General features: G+C 40.8%; 1 protein-coding gene across 1 annotated transcript in view; it reads left to right on the top strand.

Moving 5' to 3' along the window:
- KLF12 (Kruppel like factor 12) overlaps nucleotides 1–14,840 on the top strand; it is a 421,669-nt gene that overhangs the window by 128,572 nt on the left and 278,257 nt on the right. Inside the window, exon 2 of the mRNA XM_045838960.1 lies at nucleotides 1,668–1,731. Coding sequence (XP_045694916.1) covers nucleotides 1,699–1,731 — 33 coding nt within the window. The 5' untranslated portion in view covers nucleotides 1,668–1,698. The remainder of the gene's footprint in view (nucleotides 1–1,667; nucleotides 1,732–14,840) is intronic.

Genomic DNA, 14,840 nt, shown 5'->3' with positions numbered 1-14,840 from the left:
TGCCAAGAAGTTGGAGCTGAGTGGCTTATGTATGTTTTGAAGATTAAAAAGGACGATATGTGTTTGGTAAAAACATGTTGGTTTAAATGCCTTTTAAATTCTTTCAAGGGATTCCATTTTATGGCTTTAGAATGTAAAAATAGACTTTGACTCTAATTTCAAGAGAATGCTTGTAGTCCGCCACTGTAGTATTAAAATATTACCTTTATAGTTTGTTGCCTCTTAGTAGCATTTCTAGTAGTAAAATCTGTAGTATAAATCAGGAGGTGTGTTTTGAGACACAAGAAACATACATGAGAGAGAGAGACAGAGGCAAAGACAGAAACAGATATTTAAAACTGCAGTCAAGTTGAAGGCCAGCCCCTTACACGCGGACCCAGTGGAACTTGTGAGTTCCGCCACGTTTCCTTAGGGCCTAACGAGTGAGCGCGTGAGCCTGGGCAGCGCTGGGTCAGAGGTGCGGAGACGGCGCGCAGAGGCAGCCTGGCCCCCTGCCTCACGGGATGCAGGCGGGCACTGGCAGTCTGCGGGATCTGGGCCTGTCTCCTCTCGAATGCAATTCCAAATAGAAAAAAAAAAAAAGAAAGAAATCAATTGCATCTAATAAACTGGTTTAAGTGAATGCCAAAGAAAATTCACCTCATGAAATGGAAATTCTGAAGCAAGTCACGTAATGCTGAGAAAAAACAAATACAAGGACTTTCAAGATACATCCAAAGGGGGCAGAAGGTCCATGTGAATCAGAACTCTCCAGTCCAGTGATATTTAATTATATTTGGGAAGAGCCACATGGTCCTGGGGATAAGAAGCTTTGAGAAACCATAGAAGTATTTACTTTATATTTGTTTAATTTTTAAGGGGTGCCAAGCATTAACTTACATCAGTTTTTGAAAGTTTTACTTGGTTATTGGCCACCATGGAGCCACCAGAAAGTATTATATTAGTTATTCTAAAAAAAACACTATGGGAAACAAAACACTTTGGGCTAGCAGTCTCCTGGTTGCTAAGAATAATGGCACCAAGGGCTTTCAGTTGGAGTATTTGTGAGTCCGCTTTCATATATTAAATTTACTTTTTTTTAAAGATTTTATTTATTTATTTTTAGGGAGGGAAGGGAGGGAGAAAGAGAGAGAGAGAGAAACATCAATGTGTGGTTGCTGGGGGTCATGGCCTGCAACCCACGCATGTACCCTGACTGGGAATCGAACCTGCGACACTTTGGTTCGCAGCCCGTGCTCAATCCACTGAGCTACACCAGCCAGGACTTAAATTTACTTTTAAACTGCTTTCTGCTATTTTCTCCTCTGGCTTCTCTCTCTGGTGCATCCCTTTTTTCTTCTACCCTCCCTGACTTTGTCCAGATTTATATTATCTGGTGTCCGGATCTGTCTCAGTTCATCATAGCTGGCATTTCTGCCTCCCTCCCCTCATTTCTTCATTTTGCCCTTTAAATGGCTGCCAAAGAGCAAGCAAAAAAACCCCCAAAACAACAAGAGAAAAAAATATTCCTCAGCTATTAGATTTATGTCGCTCTATTAATTAAGAGTGTAAAGGATTGTAGAGTGAGGATTTTCTGTGTTTTTTCCCCGCCCCCCACCCCAATGAAAAGATGTTCTCAACACATGGAAGTTTTTCTCATTGTTTGTTTCTGTCTGCTTTTCTTGCAGGATCAATGTGACTCCAGACACCAATGGATGAATGAATATCCATATGAAGAGGAAAACAATAAAGGTTGGTTAATGAAACTGTGTAATTGCAGTGAAAACGCTATTTTGACCATGGCTATTGGGCAGGTACTCTCATTAGAGCACTCCTTGTCTGAACACGAGACAGAGGTCAAGACACAGACACTTCTATCTGTAAAGTGTAATTTTTGTTTTTAATCCCTTAAATATAAAGAAATTTATGAGGGTAAGAAACTGTTTTTGTGCAAGTCTGCCTGTCTTTATTTTCCAGAACTTAGTTGGTATTTTGAGAATCAACTTTTAGATGGATGTCAGACCGTGGCAAACCAGTTTATACAACTGATCATGGGGACAGAGACAAAAAAAAAAAGCCCCCAAAACCTGGCCATATTTTGTTTAATATATATCAGTTCCTACAAGCATAGTCCTAATACCAACACCATATGGTGTATGATTGCTGTGAAAAGCTGTTCTCTTTGTACCCACAGTCTCGGCTTTCCTTGGAGGAGTAGGATGGTTTTGAAAGGATTGTGACTTCGGTTTCTCATAGACATGTACCGGGATGAATTAGAGAAGTCCTGGAATAGCAGCAGTAACCAAATGCTGGGTATTACTTTGTTTTGTGGTAGTTATTTGAAATTTCCTTTCTTGCATACTGATGTTAATATACAAACCATAGGTAATACTTTTATAATATATTAAGCCACCTTCATTGTGTAAGGTTTATACACTGAACAGGTCTGGTATACATGCATGTGCCTTGCCTTGTAACTCTTCATTTAGCTGCACAAAATATAAAATTTCATATTTTCCTACCCCAGTTACCTGCTACTTTTAAAAAATTCATTTATTTATTCATTTATTTTTAGACAGAGGGAAAGGGAGGGAAAAAGAGATGGAGAGAAACATCGATGGGTTGCCTCTCCTATACAACCCAACTGAGGTCTGAACCCACAACCCAGGCTTGTGTCCTGACCAGGAATTGAACCTGTGATGTATTGTGTTGTGGGATGATGCCCAAGCTGCAGAGACACACCAGTCAGGGCTATTTCTGCTACTTTTAAACAAATGTACAGCATGCTACTTTTTTTTTCTGCCAGCCTTTACTTTCACAGTTACTTACAAATGATTTTCCAGGTCATATTTTCACTTAAATCTGCCTTCCTGCCTTCTCATTGCTCCTTCTTAGTACATGCTTCTACCTGGACAATTTTCAGACCTCTAGAGGGAATATTGATTCAAAGGTGATACAAGGGTGACTTCTGGGTATAGTAGTAATGTTCTTTTTCATGAACCCGATGTTGCCCATGTGGGTGCACTTCATGAGAATTAATTGTGCTACATACGCATTTGTACGTGGATCAGTGGTGTGCTTGTGAGCCAGCTCGAGGGGCGGGGCCGGGAAGCTGGACCTGCATGTTTGTCAGTTCCCAGGGGTAAGACTCCTTCTGTGGCTGGTTTCAAAGGTTTAACAAGTAGGTTGCAAAAGTCCTTAAAGTTTAGCAATTGGCTCTCATGAGCTATTGTTAAGCTGTACCTATCTAGCATACCTTTAGTAATTTCATTTATAGAGTCAAAACAGTTTCATAAACTGTTTAAGACAAATAGGGCACAGTTGGTAAATTTAAATTTTTCTGGCTCATCCCTGTGTAAATATGGAAACCTTCTTCACTGATGATCATGTAAAGTATATTCATCCCTTTCCTTATGTATGATGTTGATATAATATCATTTTATGTTTTTGTTCAGTTGTTACTAAATTTTTATGTTTGAATGGATTAGTGTTAGCTTTGCAAGTTTATACATTTTGACAGTGTCATTGTTCTGTAACTAATTTCATGAAAACTGAAGGTGATGGCAAAGAGAATCATTGTTTTACTACTTTCCCTGAGGATAAACTCTGAAACCATTATCATAAATGACTATAATATATTCTATGTGATTCATTCTAAATGATCGTGCCTCATAGTTTATAACTCATGAGTTCATAAGTGTTAAGAGAAGAGGCAGCAGTGGGTATTCCACTGAATATGAGTATGTATCCATTATTTCTTGCTCACAAATGTCTGCCTAAGAGCTGGTCTGTGCGTTCTTCAATGCACTTCAGCAGGGGCTGCTGTTGCCAGTGTGGTGGCTTGTGTGCGGACCTTGCTCCACCACCTGGCTTCCCCCTCTTGTTTTCCAGCCATCGTGGGACATTTACCAAGCGCTTCCCCACAGCCGGTTTAGAGCAGGCATCTGGGACGTACACGTACACGTACACATACATTCGTGCAGCTTTTCAGAGCACAGGAACTCTTCCGCTCTGTGACGACCCCAGAGGAACCATCGTGCAGAGCGATGGGTGACTTCTCCTTCTTGGGTTGGGAATCTAAGAGGGCAATAGCAAGCCTTTGTGCGAAAGCTTTCATTTCTTACAAAAAAAATTATTTCATAGTGATGGACACGTATAGTGTGGTTTCTTTAAATTTCTTTTCCATGAGGTTCCAAGTCTTCCTCCTTCACACAGGATGGAAAGATTGTAACAGCACCCAGCCTTTCTTTCCCTTTGAACTAAGTAGGTAGGCCCAGTTGCTCAGAAAGCCCCGCCGGTGGAAACGAAACGTGTTGTCAGTAAACATTTATGTTGATAGCTGCCTGGGCCATGAATACTGAATCAGAAACATCAGAAACTGTCAAGTCGTGGCTCTGCAGTTCCCTGTCTGCATGGCATTGGACCGGTGACTTCTTTTCTCGAGTGCAAAGTGGAACTAATAACACCTGTCCTGCCTGTTTCAGGAGTTGTTTCGGGGGTGAAAGAAAACACAACGTATTTGTAAAAACAATTTAAAGTTGTAAAATTCTTAAGGCGTGTGTGGTATTGAAACTTATTTTTAAGGCATAAGAGATTCACGACTCAGTTGTATGAGTTTATGTCATGAAGTCAAGCACTTTGAGAGTTGGAAGTACCCTCAGAGGTCCCTGACTCTGAGCATGTGCTTGGTGTATGGTGGCCCCCTAGAAGAGTTGGTTACTTCAGCATAATGTTGAGACCTCCTTGGAATTTCCTATTGCATGTGGCAGTTCATCCTATTTCCAGGCACATGTAATTACATTAAAAGTTCTCCCTCTTATTGAGCCAAATCAGTAGGTGGTATAATGATGCAAATTCAGGAGGTATACCACATTTATTAATATCTCTTTCTGAATCAGGTCACTTTTCTGTCAGGTCACTGCACCTTTGGGTATCTCATTTCTCTCTGGGAAATTAGAACAAAATAATACAGGGAGTTGAGAAAGATTATGCAATTATTGAAGTAGAATAGTGGCTTCATTATTTGAAAAGATGATGCATTGCTCATTTAAAAAACATTAAAGCATGCAAAGCCCTATCACCTCCCCACCTCACACCCATTTGGTGAACATTTTTTACAGCATCTCTGTGTGTGCATATGCAAGTAAATAGGGGCATTTTTACAAAAGTAAGATTACATTTATACTTTCTATTTCTAAAGAAGTGTTATTTTTTCACTTTTTCTTTCAATATAATAGAAACTGAATTTAAAATGAAGGAATATATTAATTTCTAGTTGATGTCCTTCCACCAAAGTGAAGCTGTTACTTAAGAGTAAAGGGGAAAAAAATCCCAACTTTATGAGTTCTGGTATTTCTACTTTTTTTAAATGACTGAATTTAAACAGCATCTTTTGACTTTTTGCTAAGAAAGATGGGAAAATTGGTAACATTTCTTTCTAACTAACTTTCCCTCCTCTTGTTTTACTGCCTTTTTAAAATTGAGGTTATTGCCCTTTATTTCTGATTGTTCGTTATAATTATGAATGCTACCTTATCTTGTCTTATTTTTCTCAGAAATAGGGAAACTTGGCTTTACTGGTGCCCTGCGTTCCCATGAAGGTTGAAGCCACCTGGTCTCTCACTAGTTCTTGTTTTGCTCTTTGGTCACATAGCCATGGGCTGATTTTTGTAAGCTCGCAGTCCAGTAAATTCATTGATTTGTGTCTGGTTTTTATCATTCTGTATTGGTTTCCTTGGCTTCTGTCTTTAAAGTCTGAGAAATAGAGTCTGTGTTGATGTCTTCAGATTTTAAAATTATAATGAAAGTATATTATTTATTCGTTTTGTTCTCTTCTTTAGTAACCATGAAAATATATGTTTGTCCTTGGTTTTCCATATTTATGATCTTCAGCTTTACATTTTTCCTCCTTACTTTGCTTTTCCATTAAACATTTTTTCTTTGTTTGCAGTCAAATTCTTTGTTATTTCTTTACTTCCTGAAGTGACTTTTCATCTCTGTAGGATTTTATAGCTCTGTCAGCTTATTTTAATCTCTTCCAGTTATCTTGTCCTGTACCATTTGAACACTTGCACTTCTTCCTTGAACTTTTTTTTATTTTTTAAAAAAGACCTTTTTGTTTGTTATTCTTTTTTGAGTCCATGAAATGTGTTGTCTCAATTCTTCCTCTGATTCCTTGGGTAATTTCTCCTGTGATGTTTTTTCTTTTCTTTTTTTTTTTAAGATTTTATTTATTTATTTTTAGAGAGGGAAGGGAGGGAGAAAGAGAGAGAGAAACAATGTGCGGTTGCTGGGGGTCATGGCCTGCAACCCAGGCATGTGCCCTGACTGGGAATCGAACCTGCAACACCTTGGTTCGCAGCCCACACTCAATCCACTGAGCTACGCCAGCCAGGGCGTGATGTTTTTTCTTCACTGGACTTCTGCTTTTGGTATTTGCTGCTTTTCTGCACAGTCTCCTTGTGGCCTCTCTCTGATTGTTACTTGTCTTTAAATGGGGCCAGTAGTTTCTCATACTGCAGGTAATGCTGTGGGCGGGGGCATGGACAGTTAGGCTACGAGCTAGATGATTCCAAATCTTTGATTTGAGCTTATTTCAAATGCTCTCTAAATAAAGGCATTTTCCCTCCGTTTCCATTGTACAGCAAGGCTCCTGAGGCAAAGGCTTCGCCTGCCTTCCTTCTGCCACTTCAGCAGACCCCCTCGGTGATGGAGCTAGCGCGTAAGATGTTCTGTGTTTGCTCTTTCATACCAGTTTCTCTGCCCTCACTGGATAAGCCTTTCATAACTGTACAGTTTTACTTTTAGGAAGTTATGTGTCTTGACTGAGGTCTTAGGAGGTATGCGTCAGCTTCCAGGAGCCTCCGAGATTTCTCAGGCTTTGACAGGTATCCTTTGAGTTTCAAAGGAAGGTTATAAACATGCCTTAACATTGCTGTTTTTTAATGAGAAATATTGTAGATGCATTTAAGGGACCCGTGGGGAGGACTGAGCGTACTATGCTGTTTAAGAGCTTGGCCTCCTGGGTTTCAAATCCTGGCTCAGCCAGGACGTCACCGGCTTCTCCATCTCATTTTCTCCTGTGTGATGTGGGGATGGTGATGATGGTGATGATGAAGATGCCCACTCTGTAAAGTTGCTGTGACGATTAAATGAGAAAAAAAATGCTAAAGCATTTACTATGTTGCCTGGCAGTTACTAAGTGCTCATTAGCATGGCCATTTTTATGATGTGAAGCCATGTTAATTGTGTTTAGAATGAAGTTTGGTTTTAGGAGAACTTGCTGCTCAGGCCAGTATTTGTCTGTGTTTCTTCCTTTGCCTGAAGAAGTGTGTGCTGATATGGATGCAGCAGCATGCTTGGGGATAGTGCTGTCCCGTTTAATACATCAGCTTCTTATTTTAGGGTCTGACTGGGACTTCCAAGTGGTGACTCTGTGTTTATAAGGAAAGAGACACATCTGGCTTTCTCTTGGAGGAAATAAAATCCTTGAAGATACTGGATACGCTGTGATGGTTGGTAGACGTGTTACTTGGTTCACTCACAGATTGTTGACAACTTCTATTGAATTAGCCAGGGTTCTTCAGAGAAACAGAACCGACAGAAGACTTCTATCTATATCCTGTGTGATTTAAATGATTTATTATAAGGAATTGGCTCATAAGAGGATGGAGACATAGAAGCCCCACCCCCAGTGTAGTCCCAAGGTCTGAGGACCAGGGAAGGCAACTGTGCACGTCACAGTCCACGGGCAGGAGAAGGCTGATGTCCTGGGTTAAGGAGGCAAGCAGGGGCTGAATTCTGTCCCTTTGTCTGCTTTCCTTCTCCTTAGGCCCTCAGCAGGTTGGCTGATGCCTGCTCACATTGGGGAGGGCAGTGCATTTGAGGAGTCCACGGATTCAAATGTCAGTCTCACCCAGGAGCACCCACACAGGCATACCCAGAAATCACATTTAATGTGGGTGCCCTGTGGCCCGCCCAGCCAAGGTGACAGATAAAATCAACCGTCCCATCCATCTTGTACTATAATTAAATCTAGCAATCATATATTTAGCATTTATTATTTGTTAGGCATTGGGCTACAAAGAGAAATTATATTTAGACCCTGTCTTCAGCACTTCATCATCTCAGGGACAGGCAAATACCTTACTACGGTTTGATGTCATTAGGGCTATAATATATTTAATAACACCTGGAGAGTTGGTATGGGCCATGGACAGCTCCACGTACCTGTGACATTTGACCTGAGCCTTGAATGATGGTATCACATTGACTGGAAGAAATGGGAGCAACCATGAACAGTTACAGTCTTTTGTTTAAAACATTTTTAAAAATTATTTTATTGTTGTTCCATTATAGTTGTCCCCATTTTCCCCCATTACTCTCCCTTGTCTTACCCACCCCCGCCCCCCCCCCCTTTAGTCCTCACCCTCCTGCCCTGTGGTCTTTGCCCACGGCCCGTTATATGTGTTCCTTGACCTGAATCTTCCCCTTCCTTCCCCTCCCCTCTCCCCGTTACGCCCCTCCCCCCTGCCCTCTGGTCACCGTCAGTTTGTTCCTTATTTCCAAGTCTCTGGTTCTGTTTTGCTCCCTTGTTTGTTTTGTGAATTAGGTTCATTTATAGCTTAAAAATTTTTCTTAAAAAATAGGAAGTTATATATTTTTTTCTTTGACTAGACACAAAAGTGCCCTGAAAAATTTCCCCTTGGATTTAAGGGTAAATGCAATATTCGGTGACATCTTTAAATATTTCAGCTAGAATCTTTTGAGGCTCATTTATGTGTCCAAATGGTTTTTGCTCTCTTCCCTGTCTTTCCTGCCCACGTCTGCCTCGCTGTCTCTCTTACTCCCTGCGTCTCCCTGGCTCATGTGCCCTTGAGCTCTCACACTATTCCCTGCTCACGTATTTTCACTCTCCGGCCACTTGATTATAGTGGGTCATGAGCTAAGCCTTAGGGCATCGTATTTCGATGTACATTATCACAGGAGTTTATTAACGTGCATTTGACCAGAAAACTTCAAGTGATCATAAAAATGATGAGCATGTTTTAAGTGCAACCATTTCAGTTAACATTTTGATTTAATGAGAACATTATAGTATTAAATCAACATAGTAATTGATTATTAAAAGCATTTATTAAAAGTACAATATCTCTCTGGTTAATTTTATGTGTCAACATCTGTACATTAGGAAAGAATAGTAACCTCTTTCCCCTCTCCTCAGTTATGTTCTCTGAGAATTAATTTCTTACTATTCTCTGAAGACACTTTTGTTTAATAAAATCATGAATAATATATTGATTCAACAATGAGTGAAATTCTTTTTCTTATACATAATTTAGTCCTTCAGTATACTTTATAGCCTAATGGGAGGTAAGATTCACAAATAATCCAATTTAAGAGTCAATTGATTATTAGTATTCAACATGCTTTGTTTTCCTAGAATTAGTATTGGTAGTAAATTCTGTATCAGCCTGATCCTGTTACCAGACTAAAGGGCTCTATGTGCCTCTAAGCATCAAAGCCCATAAGACATAAATAGGAGCTTGCAGCATAGAAAGGAAGGGTTAATTTTCAGGAAGCGGCCCCCACCTGGAGACACAGGTGAGCTAATGCTCAAAGACCTGGCTCCCTGGTGCCTTCCAGGGGATGGGCTATATAGGGAAAAATCATGAACCATGGTGAAAAAGGGAACTAGGGTCTAATCAGGGTTATGGTCTCTATGGATTGGTCGGTGCTACCATAGGAGGTAGTTGATCCGTACATCGGGTCCTGATGCCAGCCATAGCATCACTTTGTCTGGTTGTCCTGCTTTTCTGGCTGTGGAGCTGAAATACGACAGAGAACTAGATATTATCTCTATGTGGTTTGACCTAAACCATGTCTCTGGGATCAACAGACCTGGAGCTTTGTTCATAGATTATTTGATGCTGATCAGAACCTCACTGTATCGAGGGCTTAATGCTTAAGGAAGTGGTTATGCAAGGGAGAGAAGGCAGGTGAGTTGGGGTGCTAGAGGAGGCCTGTTTGAATCAAAAGGAAAGAAAGGAGAAGATGTCATATTAAAGAAATCAAGTTTCTACGCACTTATAATCAGAGAAACAGGACTCTGGGGATGGTATAGAATATAGGATTTATTAAGAGGATTTGGCCTCATTTAATTGTAGAAGCTAGTTTAAGCAAGTTGCTTCCATATAGTTGATGCTCAGCTTGATGTCATAGGTCAGGCAACCAGGAAGCAAGGATGAGGAGGAAGTGCGGGAGAGCAGGGAGAAACCAGAAACTATGAGGATGAACTGGGCTCCACACAGGTTCTCTCTACCTACCAGCCTCCGACCTCAGGGATGCTGGCAAGTACAGGGGCAGCTGGCACCCTTCTCTGAGTCAAACACACCATGGCCTGGCAATCAGGTACTGATGGAGGTCTGCCGAAGCTGCAGGAGCTGTGGGCCTGCACCAGCAAGATGAACCAGCACATCAGCAACAACCCACAAGAGCTACGCTTGCATCTGGAGCCCTGCATTGACCTTCTGAGTATGAAATGAATGGGACTGCTGCTGCACTTCTGTCTTCTGACTCTTAGAAGCCAGAAGCAATGGGCCCAGGCAGGGAAAACAATGCTGGGAGATGCAGATGGAGCTCAGCTAAGTGGTGGCAGTTCATATATACCACTGAGTCCCACACTGCCTATTCTCTCCCTTCTTATGCACAGGTCTCTTGCCCCACTCTTCCCTCCACATGAGTATCATAGATCATGTGCCTTTTTGGAGTCCTGCTTTCTTCCCTGAATCCTGCTAAGCCCTGTTTGCAGACCTGAAGCACAGTCCCAGGTCCTAACCTTGCAGTGGAGACAAGGGCCCACACAGAGAAAGCTGATCATGTGTTCTGGAAAACCAGCTGCCTGGATTCACTGTTTCTGAGCTCTGCTCATCTCTTGAGAAATGGCGGGATCATTTGTGGCCCTGGGTGGTTTTCGACTCCATTATTGGTGTCAGTAGTGCCTAAGCCCATTCTTTTCCTGGATTTTGTACATCTTAATACTGTAGACTGATGAGGCTCAGGCCAGGACCATGTGACCACAGGAAGCTGCAGCTGAAAGCACAGGAAAGGCAGACAGCATGAGAGCAAGTATGGGTTCTGATTTTGTCCGTGGTGGAAATGTGTGTGTGAGTTTTCTTGGACCAGGTAGTATACTTTGGAGCAAATTTATGAGTGAGAAAGAGATCAAAAGTTTATATTAAGAATACGAATGAATAAACCCTGGCTGATGTGGACAGTTGGTTGGAGCTTATCCATAGCCGAAGGATTGCAGGTTTGATCCCTGGTTCAGGTATATGTGATCCCCGGTATGGGCATGTATGGGAGGCAACCAATTTATGTTTTTCTCTTATATCCATGTTTGTCTCTCTCCTTTCCTCTGTCTCTAAAAGCAGGGAAAAAATGACCTCAGGTGAGGATAAAAGAAAAAAGAGTATGGATGAATAATATCAGGTATAGCAGGTTAGAGGTGAGGTGGACAGGCAGTAACAGGAGGACAGGTAATAAGGAGGCAGGAATTAACTCAGACTGGGCCCAAGAACCAGGAGGCACTAATACAGGAAGGAAGGGCAGGGTGGGTGGGTGGAGGCAAAGGGTAGCACCAGCAGCACTTCCAAAGTGGAAGCCTGCTGCACCAGGAGAGGTGGGGCCAAGGGCAGCTTCTCTGCAACAGGGTTGGGACGGCAAGTGGCTTCTCATCTCACATGTCTGCCCTTCCATCTGGTGAGGTCTCCGGGAGGTCTGTGTTGAGCCCTGGTACAGGACTGGGAGATCCTGCCCAGTTGGGTCCTCCTGGAACAAAGATAAAGGGAGCCCTTGGGCAGGTGAGTGAAGGTAGCCAGAGAGAGGGTACTGGCCTCTTCCTGGATTCCAGGAGGACAAAAAGGAAAGCTTTTGAAAACAGCTTGGTTTAAATTGCCAGAATTATATTCATAACCCCAGAAAGGATAGGACTTCAGTTTGTGATTTAGAGTAAATTCAGAAGTAGAATTCCAATCAGATAAAGAATGAGGACAATTAGATTGCTTAAAAAAAATCAATTACTGGTAGATTCTACCAGTTTATATTTATACATTTATACTTTCTGTGTGGGGGGGGGCGGGATTTTTCTGGTTTATGGGTAAATGCTTGCTAGATTTTTCTGAGCTTTCATTAAGTTTCTTATATAATTACTCAATTAGTTTTAAACTGAATTGCAAATGCAATTAACATTTCTTAAACACCAAGATCCCATGAATTAAGACACCTTGTTATTCCCTTTGTAAGCTCAGTTTTTCTCAAGTGTTGAGGACTTCGCATGGGGTTTAATTCTGCCACACCCTGGATAGGAAGGACAGAGAATGCTATCTGAAGGATTTATCATATTTCCACTTGTAAACTCCTTTCCTCCACAGCGCGCCCATTTTAAAAAAGAGAGAGTGGAGGAAACAGGTGGAGTCTGGCCACTGGGCCAGATTTCTGTGTCCACCTGTGACAGCCTTTCTTACTTCCTGAAATACCAAGGGACTTGCCTAAGGCTGCACAGTGGTTAGTCGCAGAGCCGCACACATCTCTTCTGTATTCTGTAACATTTATTTGTACGCCGTTTCTAAAAGTTCCAGTCAGAGGTAAAATGCCCCAGTAGAGAAGTTCATGTGGAGATGGTGCTTGTGAAAATATCTGTGTGGGAAGAAGGGGAGAGACTGAGTGATGACAGGTAGATCAAAACTTATTTTTAAAGCAACTTAATGATAGATTTACATTGATAGTTTCTGGTTTTATACTAGGACTTAAGTGCATCTTAAATGCTTACTTACTAGCTAGATAATTATTGCAGCCCCAACTTCTCTCTCAACTCTCCCTGTAGAGTTTGAGATGTCAGGTACTCTGAGGCAGACCTGGCCCGCCATTTGGCAGTGCACTGCCCACGGCTGGCGGGCTAGGTGCACGTGACCAGAGAGGAAAGGCTAAGAGATTTGTGTGTTGCAATTGGGGTGAGAATGGACTCCTCTCTCCTGGTTCTAATCGATTATACGAGAGATGCTTATTTTTTGTTCTGCCAGAAACAATTTATAAGTATGTTGTTGTAATGTAAGGATTTAATTATATGGAAAAGTTTCCAATGCTTTCAAATGAGAAATGGAATCTCAAACTTACTTTGCTCTAACTGCAAAATGGAGGCACCAATGAAGTGCCAGCAGAAATTGCTGGTAACAACAGTTCACTCTCTCCACGTTGAAAGAAAGGTGTTGTCAGAGTGAGAGTGGAAGCTGAATGGGAGCAGTGGGGATAGCTATTGTCATTTTTTTTTTGGCTCAATTTTGTTAAGCAGTCCTGGATACAAAGTCTATGCTTCAAAGAGATGATGCTATCATTGGCATCAAGAGCAGCTTCTTTTTGGATATTCATATTAAACAGTGCTGAAATTTGCCAAGATTTATCTTAGAAATGTAGAAATTTGGAGCTGGATGGTACTGTAGGAATTACCGCGTTCAACTGGCTAATGTAAGCAGGAGGAAAAAGATCAATGACAATGAAGCTTGCTTGCTCAAGGTTACCCAGTACATTCTAGACTGGGAGGTTTCAGAGGAAGAAGGGTGTTAGGGGAATTGGGTGGTTTGCCTTTCACAGATTTTAACATCCAATTTAAGCAAGTAAGATGAACTTCTGCCTATTTCTGGATTTAAAGCAGAAGGTACCAGATATATTTTTAGTGAATATTTTAATAAATGGATGGATAGAATATGGATGAAAGCAAAAGAAAAAATGAGAATAGATCTCTTTGTTACTTTCTTTGAAAAAAAGTGTAGTGATCTTGGTGACTGAGGAGAAAGAAAGAGAAGGCCTTGAAAAGTTGACAAATGGATCACGTGAAATCTGAAATACTGAAAATTTATCTTATTAAGGTTGACTTTTTCAGTAAGTAGGAGTCTAGGGAGAAGGTCCTGTTTACAGGCCTTTAAATATGTGGACAATGGCAGGGGAAGGGTTTTCCTAAACAGTTACCCTGCACAGAAATGCTGATGAGAAGGCCAGAATGCTCAGGCTGCGGTGCAGTATGATAACAAACACGAAGACAGTACTTTCCTGTACTAAGTGCATCTCTAATTATTAGTCTACACATTTGTGAGAGCCCAACTGTTTTATATTGAGTTATCTAGCAACATGGCTTTCTAAAAAAACAGATAATGTATAATACTTTAGTTTAATAAATTGAGTATTGTAAGGATTTCCTCTCTATCCTCTTTTCCTTATGCTTTGGTATTGCAAAGTTTAGTTTGCACAAAATGAAGTTTTGATTTTTGTGTCAAAATGATTGCTTGTGTTGTGTGATGACTCTAAAGTCATTAAACAAATCTGAGCATTTTCTCACAAAATCAGTAATTTTGAAATTCTTATTCAATTAAAAGAATTTTGTCTAGTTAAAAAAGTAGGGGTAGATGCTTTATTCAAGTTATTAAGTATTTCATAGATATAAGAAAATACATATAGTGAATTTTCCTATATCTATGAATTTTTTATATCTAAGTAACACTGATTAATAGTTCAATTTCCTTATATCCTTACTAACTTGTGGTGTCTGCTGACATTTAAAGTTTTCTTAGTCTGATGTGTGTTAACTAGTGTCTCCTTAGGCCTTAATCGCACTTCTCTGTCACTAATTGTTTATATGTTTATTGATTATTTGTGTTTCTCCCGTGAAAATTCTTTTCATATCTTTTGCCTTTTTTCCCCTAATGAATGGTGGTCTTCCCACCCTCTTCCCCAGTGGGGTATATATTTAGGATTTATTAAATGTGTTGAAAATATTTTCTTTAAGATTATGGACTTTTGTTTTACTTTCT

Source organism: Phyllostomus hastatus, unplaced genomic scaffold, assembly GCF_019186645.2.
Source record: "Phyllostomus hastatus isolate PE091 unplaced genomic scaffold, TTU_PhHast_1.1 phas_contig_29, whole genome shotgun sequence".
Taxonomy (NCBI): Eukaryota; Metazoa; Chordata; class Mammalia; order Chiroptera; family Phyllostomidae; genus Phyllostomus; species Phyllostomus hastatus.
The sequence above is the reverse complement of the archived record's forward strand: the minus strand, read 5'-3'. Positions and strand labels throughout refer to the sequence as shown.